This window comes from Mya arenaria, chromosome 1, assembly GCF_026914265.1.
Source record: "Mya arenaria isolate MELC-2E11 chromosome 1, ASM2691426v1".
Classification (NCBI taxonomy): domain Eukaryota; kingdom Metazoa; phylum Mollusca; class Bivalvia; order Myida; family Myidae; genus Mya; species Mya arenaria.
In genome coordinates this window covers 61,106,657-61,123,795 of record NC_069122.1, presented here as the reverse complement: position 1 = coordinate 61,123,795, position 17,139 = coordinate 61,106,657, and the positions used below count along the sequence as shown (strand labels likewise).

General features: G+C 34.9%; 1 protein-coding gene across 7 annotated transcripts; it reads left to right on the top strand.

The window, feature by feature from the left end:
* Window positions 1-296: 296 nt before the first annotated feature.
* LOC128232251 (uncharacterized) lies at window positions 297-12,369 on the top strand. 7 transcript variants are annotated; one of them, XM_052945741.1, is made up of 4 exons: window positions 297-328; window positions 489-587; window positions 2,170-2,397; window positions 2,744-4,471. In XM_052945741.1, the coding sequence occupies exons 3-4, from the start codon at window positions 2,181-2,183 to the stop codon at window positions 3,610-3,612; spliced, it is 1,086 nt and encodes a 361-aa protein (XP_052801701.1). In that variant the 5' UTR covers window positions 297-328; window positions 489-587; window positions 2,170-2,180; the 3' UTR covers window positions 3,613-4,471. The 7 variants fall into 7 exon arrangements, with proteins under 7 accessions (XP_052801701.1, XP_052801709.1, XP_052801694.1 ...); XM_052945749.1 differs by having other exon boundaries at window positions 1,388-2,397; XM_052945734.1 differs by lacking the exons at window positions 297-328; window positions 2,170-2,397; window positions 2,744-4,471 and adding exons at window positions 10,591-10,834; window positions 11,150-12,369 and having other exon boundaries at window positions 494-587.
* Window positions 12,370-17,139: the final 4,770 nt, after the last annotated feature.

The window sequence follows — 17,139 nt, the reverse complement described above, 5'->3', positions numbered from 1 at the left end:
GAGCTCCTCGGCCATTTGTATCAAAAACAACCTCTGCTGTTTGCAATAATACGATGAAAACTACCGGGACAACATGTTTATGAAGATGACTGTCTGTTTATTAAAAAAATACTTTTTGGGGGCAAATGAAATCTTTAAAAAAACTTGTATCAGTTCCCCAGGTCAAGTGTCAGTCAAGTGGTTTTGTTTATATTTTCAACATTATTCTTTCATCATGGAATGGTTTCGCGTCTGTTTATTTATACTGCTTTAACAGTATGCTGTAACCGATAAATTTATTCGGAAAATAAACTAACTGAACGTCTACTTTCGCTTCAGGTTGGCCAAGGTAGGCGTTAAACAAAACTATGTTTATAAGCTAGCTGTGTTTGCTAAAACCATATTGCTTAATGTTTTTAATCATCTTCCTTTATATCCTATGTCATAAATGTTTGATATCAATTTACTTTAACTGAGTCGTATATATTTTGTTTGTTTTGCTGTTACAGCGACTACAATACCTAGCCTGGGTTACCTTCCCTTACCATTTCATCACCGGTACTCTTGTTGTGCAGAGTACGCTTGGAACCAGACAACTACAATACCTGGTATGTTTTTCTTTTTGTTATCTCTCATGTCTATGCGGGCTACGATAATCATTAAAACATGATAACGTGAAACTTATTTGTGCCCAATAAGTGATAACGGTTAGTATAATAGGTATAATCGTGGTGTGCTTGCTTGGGTATCCAATTAAATATTATTGACTTTGGGAAAATAAAGTCAGAGGTATCTTACATTTTTTTCATGATTTTAATATGTTGTAAAAAGGTTTGTAAACATTGCTTTTAACAGTTATAAATCAATACTCATCATTTTAGAAGAAATAGTATTGGTCTTACACGATATACGTAAATAGAAAGTGTTCTATTATTTTTTAATACAGGCGTGGCTATATTTCAGTCTAGTGATGATAGTAATAATAGTAACAGGTAGTCTACAAACATTATCAAGGAGCATCAGCTTTTTCATCATGGTTACTGGCAACATGACGGTATATGAGCGGTGCTGTATGGAATAAGAAACTAGAGCTCAAGTTGTTTTAGAATCACCAATTTCATCGTTTAATTATTCACTATATAATTCCTTATACTACTTTACATATATAAATTAAAATCATCAAAGGGAAATGTATATATATAAAGAAAGTATAGAAAGTGATCTTGAGTATATTTTTAGCTCGACTATTCGAGGAGTAAAGAAACTTTACTACTCGCCATGAGTGGTCGTTATTTAGTCCCGAATAACTCCATATTAACACTAAATACAAGTCATGGCCCTTGATTTACTGTTTTATCTTTTACGTTTTTTATTGCTTTTGACAGGCATATTTTTATATTTTAACCAGGTTTTCACAAAGGGAAACTTGGTTTTCGGAATAACGTGCTTCTTTGTTTGGGCTGACCGGCTTGGCGTCAAACTCACCTATGGTATCAAATCAATGAATCAGGTTTGAGTGTATTGAGACCTTTCATCGGATTGCGTTTTTGGGTCCCTTGGATCAAGGTCACTATCACCATAAATAGGAAAAGGGTTGGTTCTAAATAACTTTAGTTAGGGTTTACATATTGTGACCAAACTTGGTATATAGGAAAAGTTTATAGAGACCTTTCATGGGATTGTGTTTCGGGCCCCGAGAGTCGTGGTCAAGGTCAAGTTCACTGTTGCTTTAAAAAATGGTAAGCACTGAATAACCTATGTTAGGGTTCACATATTGTGACCACACTTGGTATGTAGGAAGAGTTTATGGAGGACTTTCATGGGATTGTATTTGAGGCTCCTAGGGTCAAGGACAAGGTCACTGTTACTAAAAATAAGGAAACAAAGTTGAGACTGAACCTCACAACAAAGTCCGAAGTTCTTCTGTCAATCATTGAATAACTGTTTTGTCGCATCGTGGCGTTTCTTGTTTACTTTCGTTGCTTTTGACAGGCACATATTACGTCATTATTGTGTTATTTTTTAAGACAAAGCGGCGTGAAGTCGAGCGCGCTGTCTTACGACAGCTCTCGTTTATTAATTATTGATTAAAAATATTACCAGCGACTAGTTACATATTCGTATTATAGCACTTTAAACGTTTTGGATAGTAATGATACAGTTATATAACGTTTATTCATTATGAACCAGTTTAAGTTAACATGCCGAAAGAAAAGAAAGAGGGTAACCATGGAAAATCAAGGCAGTCCGTTGCTTTACTTGGACCTACTGGACTGGTTTCCGCGGAACTTCTGGATCATGTTAGAACTAAGATGACATCCGACTTTATGAGGGACCATCTGCAAAGTCTACAAAATGATATGCAACAAATGGTCTTACAAAGTCAAAATTGCATGGCAACTCTTAAAAATACACGAGGTATTACAATAAACTGTTTTATCTACATACCTGTCTGTTGGCTTGTTTTGGTTTATTTCTCATCAGGCGTTTTTGATACTGCTATTTGGTTATATATAAGTTTTCTAATTTTGTTTAAAACACTGACGTTTGAACGCATACATTTTGCGAAAATAAAGCTTTCTGACGATGCTTTTTAGAACCAATGTATCGCTTTGTTTCTAAGGAACACGCTCCAGAAGTTGTGTATGTACCGACGTTTTACTTTCTCCTAGCTTACTGTGTTCGAAATATGAGATAATGAGCCCATTGCTCTCAAGTTAACCGAAAGCCGAACAAAAACTAATCATTATTTTGAATTTTGTAGGTTTTGTAGATCCTTCAGTACTGATGAAGTACCCAGATTCTGTCGTGGCAAACAGGTATCTGATAGCCTTTGACTACTTCTTCATGGGTTGGACAACACTTCTCAATTATCCAAAAACCTCGGTTGATAATGAAAATGACTGTAAACAAATAATGGATGGAATCCACAACTATGCGTGTGGTGCTATTCTTGTTGGACATATGGCCAGTCAGTTTCCATTATTCGGATCAATTATTGATCTTTTCACAAACTACCTGAGGGTTTGTCCAAATGATTTTCTAGCGGAATTCTTAAAACTTAAGTGTGAACTCAGCAGATCCATTGGAGACGAAGATGTTGACAGCTCAAAGGATTATGCGGCCACAAAGACGAATATAAGAAGTCTTGAGTTATTTGCCCATAAGTTAGAGACATACAAAGACGTTGACATGGGAAAGTGTACTTTGATAGATACCTACTTGAAACTGGCATCTCTGTATGCTGTTTCGGATCAAAGTGAAAGATCAAGGTATCTTTTCCAGCTTTGTCATGACCTTGACCCTGCAAACGTCGAGGCCATGTATGGCATTGCTTATCAGTGCTGGCGTACTGACCCAGAGAAAGCCAAAGAGCTTCTTACGAAGTTCATCGATACTGCACATATACATCAGGACCACAGTCCACAAGTTAGATATCTCTTGGGTATTATTCACAGAGTATTTGGAAACAACGTCAGCCTTGCAAGGAAATATTACGCACTTGGTGAAGAAGCTGAAAATAAAATACTACCCTTTAATGACAAGACACCGCATCATTTCAAGCGGTTTCTAAATTTAATGATTAAAGCTGGTCTTCATGAGGACTTACAAAGCATTATAAGTTTGATGTGAGATGTCATCATTTTTGTTTAAATCGAAAATAACCTTTATAGGATGACGGCGAAGACTACCATTTGACATTCGTATAATATATCTCATTCGGTAAAAACAAACCATTCGTAGCTAGAACTCAGTCGAATCTTCTTATGTGACAGATAATTATTGAAATCGTATTTCTTTTCGAACAATTTTGTAAAACTGGGTTCTATTATGTCAAAATATGGTCATATTTTTCAATATGTGAAGACCGTTATAATCACACATTTTAGACTTATTTCCGTTGTATCTTAATACTATTAGTGTTTGCCCTACATTTACAGCCAATCATGGGCGCTAGATTTTTTTTAAATATTTAGTTCCTTATCTGTGAAGAATCGTAACTTTTTCCTGAAGACGACTCTTCATGATTAAGTTAATTGCTATAACTGCGCATGCCTGGTGTTTGGCATATATGAAGAAAGTTTATTCAAAAGCAATATATGCCAAGGCGCAATTTCAGTGTCATCGCTTTTCTCTCTTAGGTAACTAATTTACGAAGAAATTACGTAAAGATGCACCCTTACTTCCAAATTAGTTATACCCCAATTAATACAATTGTTTTAATTTACTGAAAAGGAGAGTAAATGTCGAAAACAATGGTTCTTACTTCGTAAACTATAACACTGTTTGAATCCAATGATCCATGTACAATATTTAATCTTACTTCTGTTCAACGGGACTATCTGGTCTTTAAATATTTGATACACTCGAATATATGTTATGTCTTTGAATACTCAAATTGAGCCTCTGAATCGTATTGTCTTTATCAATTACCTTATTTTGTTCATGTTGTGTATGAATTTGAGTAAATAAATGTGTTGATTTGACTTGACTTGAAGGATACCTTGTTGAATTTGAAAGATAGGTGCAGAAAACATATGGTATTTCTACCTTATGAGATGATAGTTGATCACTGTAAATCTTTTAGCATTCACCAGTCATTTAATATTTGTGCGATTTCAGCTATTAATACACGGTTACAATCCTGTTATCAGTAATAAGTTGTTTTTTTTCCAAAAATGCATTATTTAGTAAGTATTTAAAGGTTAATCACTCAAAATGTATGTTTGTTATAAATGTGAATATGTTGATTTTAAATACGAGTGTCACTTTAATATACTCTAAACTTAATAGTTTTGTTCTGTTTTAGTCATTGTGCCTATGAAAATGTGATATCGACCTTTTTGGGCAATTTTGTAGACTTAAATACTTAAAATCGGTAATCGGATCGCATCGCCACTTCCCACCACCCCCCTCTTAAATGGTTTAAGCGATCATTTCATGTCACTATGGAAGAGAAGGTATGCATAAATTACACAAAAAAATGCACCTTTTTAGAGTAAATCTAGCCACTTTTTTTGGCGCAGGAACCCAAACCTCGCATGCTCGCCTATTTTGGGGATTCCTAGGGAAGGGACGCACGAACCAAGGTGCGCCTCTCAAAAATGTCAAATCCTGGAGCCATCTCTGTAAATGGTGTAAAACAGCAGGAGGTGTATTGCTTGAAGCATATATAATGATAGGATATCACAGCTCTTCTGCTGACGTTTGCCACATAGTGATGTGTCCGGATAAGTTCCCTTAGGTCTAAAATAATGGTGTAAGCAAATGGAATTCTTTATATGAAACTTATTATTTATCATCGTACTGCCATATATATCCTAAGAGAATAAATAAAGACTAGTCGCATAAATCCGATCCTACTTGTCTAATAATCCCGTTATCAATCTTAATGTTGCATTATGTAATGTACAGTAGAGTATTGATACTTCACGTGATTTGGAACCGGAAGTAGTTGACTTTGCATAACTAGTTGTACATATCTATAGGCGGTCAACCCGTTCATTCGGAATTCTGGTTTTTCTATGACATATGTTGTGGTACGTAGTCAAATTTCGAAGGAAACACATATGGAGGTGTGAAAGCTAGAAGGCTTTATCTTCTTCTTTATTTAACGTCACTTAGTTACTTTCCGCATGAAAATCATCCATGAGTTATTGCAGTTTGTATTTTAAATAGTCCTCTATTTCCAATAAAATCGGGCTATTTTGCAACATTTCAGGGCAAAAAGCTTTTTTGTAATATGTTTGAAGTATAACGGTTTTGTATATTCTTTCTCTTAACATAAAACCATTTCAAATGATAGATAACTTTATTGCCTGTATAAAAGACAAAACTAGTGATAAAATTAAATATTCATAGCTATTAAACCAAACACAGCTTGTCTGTTACTATACTGGTGCCGTAGAAATCGCATTTGGCTGCTGTATTTTGGGACACCCCTCGTTTATAAATATCAGTTTTCAGATGGTGTGAAATAAGCAAGAAGTTCTCTATATTTTTTTATTTTTCTATGGAACGATATGAAAATTAAATATTATCTAACCCGTCTGCACTTGGTAACCTGTAACCGATTTATTTATTCGATAAAATAACTAGCCGGACGTCGGGCGATACTATTTCCCGGTCCCGGTCTCATCAGGTCCCGGTCTCCTCCGGTCTCTGTTTTCCAAATTTTATAGTAGCCATCGGGCGTGATCAAAAGGTGTTAATGACCGCAGGGGGTAATAGGATTACAAAAGATTACAGTTGATTAAAACATTAGATATTTGATGATAATTATGTCACCATTTATTTCATATTTTATATCAATAAAACATATAATAAATTAAGGCAAAGATAAAAACATGAAGTATGCACATGTACTAAAATTAATGTCATGAATAACAAACATATTGTGTGTGTGTGTTTTTTTAAATTAAATTCAGTTATAAGTATACTATTGATAATAGTAATACAAAAAGAAACAATGCTTGACTACATGTAAATCAAATTTGTAAGTTAACTCAGTACTTCAGGAATTCTATTATTTTTCTTTTGTTAAACTATTGATTTTGTTGCAGCAGATGCACTTCCACGACCAGTTGCCTTATGTATTTCTGCCAACTGATAGTCTAATTTTAATTTTTATGCCGACGCATTTCATTTTTTTTCCTGCATGTTCTATTTTCGCAAATAACTAAACTATCGACGAATTCTGGCATTTCACATGAACAGAATGTTTTTAATTTGAAAGTCAAAGGGATCGCGACTTTTCATTTTCTTTATGAAACGGATTTTTTTTTATTTTCTAGACAGCTGTTCCCTCATTTCACTTACAACGAAATTGACATTTGCATTTACATAGACATTCTTAAAACAAAAATCCACAGCATTAGCAGTTGCAAAGACACCACAGGCATGTACATTTGGTTGTTATAGAAGTCGTGGAACTTTTATAAGTTGAGATTTGTTACTTTTTATAAATTAGGAGCATCGTAGTTCCACCAATCATGACGACTTTAAATAAAGATTCTTGTATCTTGTAAGTTATATTTCATTTGTAAAATAGCCTGCCGAATATTTCAGAAGTTTATTTATTATCATTTTATTTTGTCAAGGAACTCTTCATAACAGGTTTATGACAATACACAATAATGTCAAACCATGAAAGGTGTAAATGCGTTATACAACGCGTTTCAGAGATTAGCGAATGTCCCTCGTTAAGGGCATGATAAACGGATAAGCCAGTTTTTTTTATTACACACGCACGGCTACTGTTCGGTTCATACCCTATATATATTGTTGTTTATTATAAAGGCAATTTTATAGAATAAATTATTGTTATGCAAAGGCTCTAATAATCTTGATTAGAAATAATACGATGATAACATATAACCAAATTCAAAAATAAATAAAATAATCAGCATCAGATTTCTTAAACAGCTAGAGATTTATTGCAAACTTCAAGTTGACAAATAAAATATATTCGGCTAAAGTTGTGTAATAATGACGAAGGTATTCAAATGTATTCAATGTTAGCGAATAGCACACAATTATAAACGAAAAATGGAGACATAATGTGTTGATTACTTAAGAATGGCGCAACTTCAAATAAACACTTTTGATCTAGTAGCTTTAATGTCTAACCACACGCATACTTACTATAATAGGATGTTATAACATTGCAACTATATTAGCTCCAGAAAATGTGTTTGTGTACTTTTTCTCCATTCTATAATTTACTTGTTTACATGCTATGAACATTTTATAATGTTTTATGCAATAAACATATCGTATCGTATCGATATGAGTCGGATATGCAAACATGGAATTTTTCAATTGTAATCATTAATGCTTAAAAAATATAATGTCTGGAGGGGGGGGGGGGGGGGTAAACAAAAAAGGAAGAACAATATACAACTTTGACATAACATAATTTAAAAGGTGCAATTCTAAGTTACTTCATACTTTAGCCGTCCTCAATCTTATATGCAAAAAAACATGAGCATTTGTACTGCCATCGCATCTTTCTCTACTTCTCTACAGTACATCTTAAACACGAATTGCATAAATAATGTAGACATATAACAAATTGCATAAATTAAGACATAATGTTTATATATTTTATACCATTTTGTTACATATAAAAACAGATAAGATTGTCATAATAATCAGCAACACAATCCGTTGCCTGGGGCCATAAGTTATAAACCGGGAATTATGAGACCGGATTTTACGAGGAGAGACCGGGAAATAGTATCGCCCCGGACGTCTACTTTCACTTCAGGTTGGCTGAGAAGTAAGGTACATAAAAGTATGTATATATCTAGCGAGCTGTGTTTGCTACAACCAGAACAGTGACTGTTTTTACAGTCATATGCCGTTATATTACATGTCAGTAAAGTTCAATATTGATTACATGGTATATGTTATCTTTCTTTTCTGTTTTGTGTGGTGTCATGTTTGTTATTGATACTTTGATACTGTATACTAGTCCACGTTGTAGCTAATGCACCAGTCAATTGTAACCACGCCCCCCCCCCCCCCCCCCCCAGGTCCGGGGAATATAGCGGGGACTTTGACTTTCGGTCCAGCCAAGTCCGAGTAAGATCCCCACCAAATGCCCCCGCTCCCCAGGGACTCTAAGTAAGGCCCATTCCTGGCCATTTTTGGCGCTAAGACAAAACCACTGCATTCACCCTGCACTGCGAGGCCACCTGAAAGGTAAAAACATTTCCAAGGTCCATTTCCCTGGCTATCCCCGGTATACCCCCGGAACCTGTGGGGGGGGGGGGGCGTGTTTACAATTGACTGATGCATAATACCTCATCATGATCTCTTGCCCTTTTGGGTCCCGATTATCAATAAGACTTGTTTGAAATATTGAATAAATGTCCAAACAGGTGCAAGCATGGCTTTCTTTTTATATGTTATTGACTTTTGGGAAAATAAAGAGTCTTTGAAAAGCTATTGTAGTTTGCACTGTACTGCAAAGTCGGCATAACATGAAGTGTACTGTACTGTAGTGCTATTTTTATATGTAGTTAAAAGTTTTGAGAACTTGGAGACAAATATTGCTCTTAATAGTTATTAAAACTCATGATTTATTTTAGAAGATGGAGGTATTGGTCTAACCTGGAACCAATAATAAATCGTGCTCCCAGGTCTAACAAGATATAAGCTTTAGACAGTGATTATTAGTACTACTGACTATTGTTTCCTCTTTGTCTGTCTGGGGGCATATCCAGAAAAGGAGTAAAACGCTTGGATGAAGGATATTAGTAATATGTCTACAAACATTCTCAGTTATCAACAGCTCAGCACTTAGTGCGAACTGTCCTGGGCTTTATAAAATCATTCAAAAAGAGGTTGTCATCATGGTTACTGGCAACATGGTAAACCTGTGGTGCTGTAGGAATATGATACCAAAGCTCTACTTACACAATGTAGTTATATCAGTTTTATTGTTTCATTATACATTCCATATTTCCCTCACATGTGTGCGTGCATGTGCTTCAACATCAACATTGAGCACTTATGCATAAATGTTACATTATATTATAATCGTTAATTCATTATTATGCCCCTCTCTGAAGAAGAGGGGGTCTAAATATTGCTTTTCACATGTTTGTCAGTCGGTCCGTCGGTAAACCAAAGCTTGCCTGAGTGATAACTCAACAATGCCTGGACCTATGGTTATCAAACTTAACGTTGAGGATGGGCATGACCAAAAGATGACCCTTTTGATTTTAGGGGTCATCAAGTGAAAGGTTAAGGTCACAGTGACCATGAATGCGAAAAGGTTATCCTAGTGATAACTCGACAATGCCTACACCAATGGCCCTCAAACTTGACTTGGAAGTTGGACCTTACCAATAGATGACCCATATATATTGATTTTAGTGGTCATGGGGGCAAAGGTCAAGATCACTGTGACCTTGAATGCAAACTCAATGATTCCTGGACCTATGGTCATCAAACTTCACATGAAGGTTGGGCCTGACCAGTAGATGACTCCTATGGATTTAAGGGGCCAATGGGTCAAAGTTCAAGGTCACAGTGACCTGTAACAGTATAAAAATGACCAAGTGATAACTCCACAATGCCTGCACCCATGACCTTCAAACTTGACATGGAGGTTGGGCCTGACCAGTAGATGACCCCTATTGATTTAGGTCAAAAGTCAAGGTCACAGTGACCTTAAATGCAAAAAGCTTTTCTGTGTGATAACTCAACAATGCCTACACCCATGGCTCTAAAATTAACATTTAGGTTGGGGGTGACCAGTAGATGACCCTATGGATTTTGAGGTCAAAGGTCAAGGTCACAATTCATATTGGTCATTAAATTACCTGATATTGGTCATTAAAATTACGTCATATTTACTTATTCTCTGCTGCTTAGAGGATACATGTTTATCTGCAAATATCAGTCATCATCTGAACATGATTAAACACTGTACCTTATTTCCTCAGACTTTGAATGGTCATAATCTTAAAACTGCCTCAAAGGCATCCAATGTCAATGACAAATCAGCTGTCATTTCGGTCCATGAATATTTCATTCAATTGTTCAAATATTCTTGACAACAGGGGGACATAATGTTTGACACACATCTCTTGTTTACAGTGAATTTCAGGTAACATGCCAAAAGGAAAGAAAAAGGGTAACCATGGAAAATCAACTTCACAATTGGATCAGTCGGTTGCTTTACTTGGACCTACTGGTTTGGTTTCCGCGGAACTTCTGGATCATGTTAGAACTAAGATGACATCCGACTTCATGAGACACCATCTGCAAAGTCTACAAAATGATATGCAACAAATGGTCTTACAAAGTCAAAATTGCATGGCAACACTAAAAAATAAAAGAGGTAAATTGTATATCTACATACACATATATATTTTTCCATTTTAAAGCTGTCTAAAAACATTTGGTTGATTTATCATTATAATGTGCTATGTGCCAGATAGTAAGGATTCTTTCTCATTGCATTAATGATGTTTGAATGCATTATGCGAAATCAAATGTATGGCATTGTTCTGCAGGATAAGTCATCAGTTTATGTACCAAACTACACTATTTCAGTATTTGCTTATGATGTTGAAAATCCTTCTACAGAGTGTACTGTGAGTCTGTTGTATGTAGAAGAAGATAAATAGACTCATACAGTTTTTGTGTGTTTCAGGTTTCGTAGATCCTTCAGTACTGATGAAGTACCCAGATTCTGTCGTGGCAAACAAATATCTTATTGCGTTTGACTATTACTTTATGGGTTGGACAACAATCCTCAATCGTACAAAGGAATCTGTTGATAATGAAAATGACTGTAAACAAATAAAGCAAGGAATCCACAACTATGCGTGTGGTGTTATTCTTGTTGGACATATGGGCAGTCAGTTTCCATTATTCGGATCAATTATTGATCTTCTCACAAACTACCTGAGGTTTTGTCCAAAAGACCTACTAGCTGAATATTTAAAAATCAAGTTTGAAATAAACAGATCCATTGGAGACGAAGATGTTGACAGCTCAAAGGATTATACGGCCACAAAGAATAATATAAGAAGTCTTGAGCTATTTGCCCATAAGTTAGAGTTATACAAAGACTTGGACCTAGAGCAGTGTATTTTGACATCAACCTACTTGCACTTGGCGTCTCTGTATACTGTTTCCAATCAATGTGAAAGGGCAATGTATCTTTTTCAGCTATGTCTTGACCTAGATCCCTCGAATGTCGAGGCCATGTACGGCATTGCATATCATTGCTGGCGTACTGACCCAGAGAAAGCCAAAGAGCTTCTTATGAAGTTTATGGATACTGCACATATACATGAGGATCACAGTCCACAAGTTAGATACCTCTTGGGTATTATTCATATGGTGTTAGGAAACAACGTCAACCTTGCAAAGAAATATTACGCCCTTGGTGAAGAAGCTGAAAGGAAGAAACTACCTTTTAATGTCATGACATCTCATCAATTCAAGCGGCTTCTAAATGTCATGACATTACGAGGTTTTAAAGGGGATTTTAGAAGCATTATAGGTTTAAAGTGAATTTGTGTTGTATCTGTTTCGCTGGAAAATGAGTTATACAAAGAAAGATAACTGTCGTTGGACTTGGTGGGGACTTATTAGACATGTGTATAAATTGTTACAATGCGTTCATGCGATGTCTAGTTTGATTATAATGAAATAGTTAACATATATGATGTGACAATTATTGAGATTGTATTCCTTTCAACTCATTTAGTTGATGTGTGGCTTTAATTCAGTTCTGCCAGAAGAAAAAAATGTTACATTTCTTCATAAGATCACAGTAAAACTGAAAATAGGTGAGACTGCTACAGTAATGGTTCTCGCTACACATGAGCACATTGTATCTCACTATCTGGCAACAGTAATTGCCAGTAATGGTTCTCGCTACACATGAGCCCATTGTATCTCACTATCTGGCAACAGTAATGGTTCTCGCTACACATGAGCCCATTGTATCTCACTATCTGGCAACAGTAATGGTTCTCGCTACACATGAGCCCATTGTATCTCACTATCTGGCAACAGTAATGGTTCTCGCTACACATGAGCCCATTGTATCTCACTATCTGGCAACAGTAATGGTTCTCGCTACACATGAGCCCATTGTATCTCACTATCTGGCAACAGTAATGGTTCTCGCTACACATGAGCCCATTGCATCTCACTATCTGGCAACAGTAATGGTTCTCGCTACACATGAGCCCATTGCATCTCACTATCTGGCAACAGTAATGGTTCTCGCTACACATGAGCCCATTGCATCTCACTATCTGGCAACATTAATGGTTCTCGCTACACATGAGCCCATTGTATCTCACTATCTGGCAACATTAATGGTTCTCGCTACACATGAGCCCATTGTGTCTCACTATCTGGCAACATTAATGGTTCTCGCTACACATGAGCCCATTGTGTCTCACTATCTGGCAACATTAATGGTTCTCGCTACACATGAGCCCATTGTGTCTCACTATCTGGCAACAGTAATGGTTCTCGCTACACATGAGCCCATTGTGTCTCACTATCTGGCAACAGTAATGGTTCTCGCTACACATGAGCGCATTGTGTCTCACTATCTGGCAACAGTAATGGTTCTCGCTACACATGAGCACATTGTGTCTCAATATCTGGCAACATGTGTACCATGTTCATTTGAATATCTTGCTGCTGTTTTTTAGTACTGGCCAGGGTAAACATTTTGTCATGATACACCAAGTACATTTTGTCAACATAAGGGAATTACTGTTACCCGAGGTGAACCTGTAGGTAATAGTATTTACCAGAATGTTGACAATATGTACTGTCACACTGGAAGTTGTTCGATCAGTTTATTATACCAAACTCAATTACATATATATATACAGTTCTTTCACCACTACACAGCTTTCAAGTTGTTGCAAACATCAGAAATTACAGATTTACAACACATTCAGTAAGCTCTCTACCTCACCCCGGGAACCCAAAAATGTATACTTTAAACCCCGCCATCTGTATTTTAATGTAAAAAGGGCACTTTGCATGCTATGTGGCAGTATCATGTTGACTGGTCAAAACTGTACTGTCAGTGTGTAGCAGTATGAAATTGCCAATAAAAGGTATATCAGAATTTGACATGGACAAGTCTAGTAAGGTAAAATAACATGCATAACATCGTGGCCGTGGCTGAAAAATATCGTGCCGGCAATTTATACTTGTACTTTCATAGACTGGTTTATTACTGAGCAGTTCTTGATGAACTTTTATTGATATCAATGTGTAAATGATGTTCTCGTGTATGCTTCTAGTATGTCTTGAATAATCAATATTTTGATACCAACAATTCAATCCCACAGCTCTTGGAAGTCTGTGTTTTTTAAAACTATAAATATATATCAAGATCTCTTTTGAAAGGAAGCATTGAATGCAGTTTAATTAAAGGTGAATATTTTTCACATTTCTTGTAATTGTAGTTGAATAGTTTTCACATTTCTTATAATTGTAGGTGAATAGTTTTCACATTTCTTATAATTTTACGTGAATAGTTTTCACATTTCTTATAAAGGTAGGTGAATAGTTTTCACATTTCATATGATTGTAGGTGAATAGCTTTCACATTTCTTATACTTGTAGGTGAATAGTTTTCACATTTCTTATAATTGTAGGTGAATAGATTTCATATTTATTATAATTGTAGGTGAATAGTTTTCACATTTCCTATAATAGTAGGCGATTAGATTTCACATTCGTGAAGAACGCAAAAACCATTTATTTCAATAATGCACAATAAATGTTTTGTCAAGGTAACTGACCTATGTTGTTTATAACTAACATTCAGTAGATTCAACCATATATAATGAGCTCCTAGGGCTAGGGTTGACTGGTTAACTGAAAGTTTGATTGACAAAGTGCAAGTGGTCCACTGTCACATTATCATTTTTAGAAGGCTTATTTTGTACCGATTTCTTTGAGACATACACTAAAATGCTTCCATTTAGGAGGACAAGAAAAACAAACACTATTACTCATTTCAACAATTCATTTACTCCACAAGGATGATTTCACATATCAGAACAAGATGAAAAGACAAATGATTCGGAATCACAAATACACAATCACATTCATACACATGGACATAACTACCGGGAAAAATAGCGAACCCTGCTTCATTTTCCCTATCCCACTTCTAAACAATTAACTGCAAAATGTGAACAAAAATTTGTACACAAAATTTCCATGAAAATAGGTACATTAAATTTAATGTCTTTATACAATTTTACAACAAATAAATCCTGCAAATCATACGGATTTTATTAAACGTTTGATGAACATAAAGCAGGCATTGAGTGTAAAAACGATCATAATATGCATGCAAGAAAGATTTCAAAGCCATTTCAAGTCAACATGGACACTGAACCGGTGTTTGAAAGAGTTTGTACACTTCATGCATTTAGGAAATCATTTGCTTCATTCCTTATGAAAAGCCTGTAAAATCTCATCATCAGAGTAGAGTAATAAAGCTCAATTAACCTTCATACAAGATTTGGCAAGTGTCCTAAATCTTAAATTAAAAAAAATATCATAAGTGTGCACATGAATGTATATGTTAAAAATTTTAATGTCTTTGAAACCGAGTTATTTTTACTTCTTTAAGAATAGTAATTACAGACTTGGTGTATTGCACACAAAAACAAATAAGTGAAGTTGTGTCAGGTAGATTAGTTGTAAATGGTAGTACATCATACTAAATGTATACGTAAATATTTACACAAAATCCCTATAAAGGTAAAATGCATAAAACCGTTTCAAGAAAAAGTCCTGAAATAATGCATCATGTATAGTGGTTATACTAATAAAAAAAGGTAAAATAGCTTTGGAAATATCCGTTTTAATAAAAAAAAACAAGTGAACATTAATCTATTTCCGTTAATTTAGGTGGGCTACAAAACAATACATGGTTTACATTAGTCTACCTTGATTTTTAGTACATTTATTTTATTTCCTAATTTGATCATTTCACTATTTACTGTGGGATTTCTATAGAACGTGTCATTATTTGGACTAAAACTTTCCTCTGATTGTTCCCATGTATTTGCCTCTGAAAAAAATAGTGAATCTTCTTCAATCAGTTTCAATTTGCACATACCATTTAAATACCACTTTAATCAGTGAAGAAAAGAAGGGCAAATGTTGAGGTCAAGATAGTCTTATTGCTAGAATATACGGAAGACACCACTACATTTATCAGCAGTCAAGATTGCATAAATATCCAAAACATAGCTAGCGGTAAAAGTGACATTGTTGTAAGTGACTGTTTTTCGTGTCACAAAGAACTTTTCACTTCAACCTCTCGTTTTGAACAGAGTTATTTTCTATATATACACACACCTTTTTGTTTTGCTTTAAATACGAAGAAAGCCAAAATAGTTATAGCCTTTTAACACAGATCTAGCTGAAGATACTGAAGACTTCATTTACCATTGCCTTGCCAATATGTTTGTATCTGTTATGGTATTTGTTAGCTTTCATTGATGTCCTACATAGTTTTACCGATGTTGAGGCAGAATGGAACTTGTAGGCATATGTCCAAAGGCAGACAAGGATAACAAGATGTGTCTATGCGTGTATGTATGACAAAATGACTGTATATGTGCACAAAATATAGAAAAAGCGAGGTTTTCTAAGGGAAATTTGAGTATTTAGAACGAAAAACTTGCCTGTATTTTACAAAATGGTATTATCACAGTTCTTTTTGTTCAAAAACAGTTTACACTTTTAAAAAAAACTTTACAATTAAAATGGGTTACAATTACAAGATTATAGGGGAAGTAGATATACCTAATTCTACCATTGATTATATATGTAGCACCTGGTTTTAATTTATATTAATGAAGCAAAATATTTAAAAGGCTCTGCTACAAAGATTTTCGATTACAACTGCTTTCCTATAATAGTAAACAGCATTTGTCCCTTAGATTCTTAGCAAAAGCATTAGCCCATTTTTACCATAAATATTATTAATACTTACACTCTTAAATATAATAATATATTAAATTATATGTAAAGGAATATGACTTATAAAAACAAAAAAATGTAAAAAAAATATCTAAATACTCATAAATTACACATTAAAAAAACAAGAAACACAGCTAAACTATTTGAATAAATTCTATAGATTTGAATAAAACTTAACAAATCTATTTACAATGGTTAACATGACACTCTGTAAAAATGGGAAATGCTTTCCTTGACCAAGAGCAAAAACTGGCACCGACATAAACACATGATTACTTGAATACAAAGAGTAGAGATGCAAAAATTACATAAAACATTTCTGTGTGTAAAACCAAAAGATGCATATCAACACAATTACATAGTGAGACGACGAAGTTCAGCATTTTATCAATGGCATTCAGGCATGGCTCATCAGTTCCTTGGTAGAGTGTTGCGTGTTCTACCATTAAAAGGTGTGTTCTACAAAAGAACAGTCCGAATATTTTATTTTTATAAAGCTTCTACTTTGTGCTCAATAAAACCAGTTTTAGAGCAAGTAAGGTTTTACTATTTTCAAAAATCTTTCACAAATTATTTTTTTCACGATTTTATTGCATGTTTCTGGTTTTACACACGGAAAGTCAACACTGGCACATCATTATAAGGAAA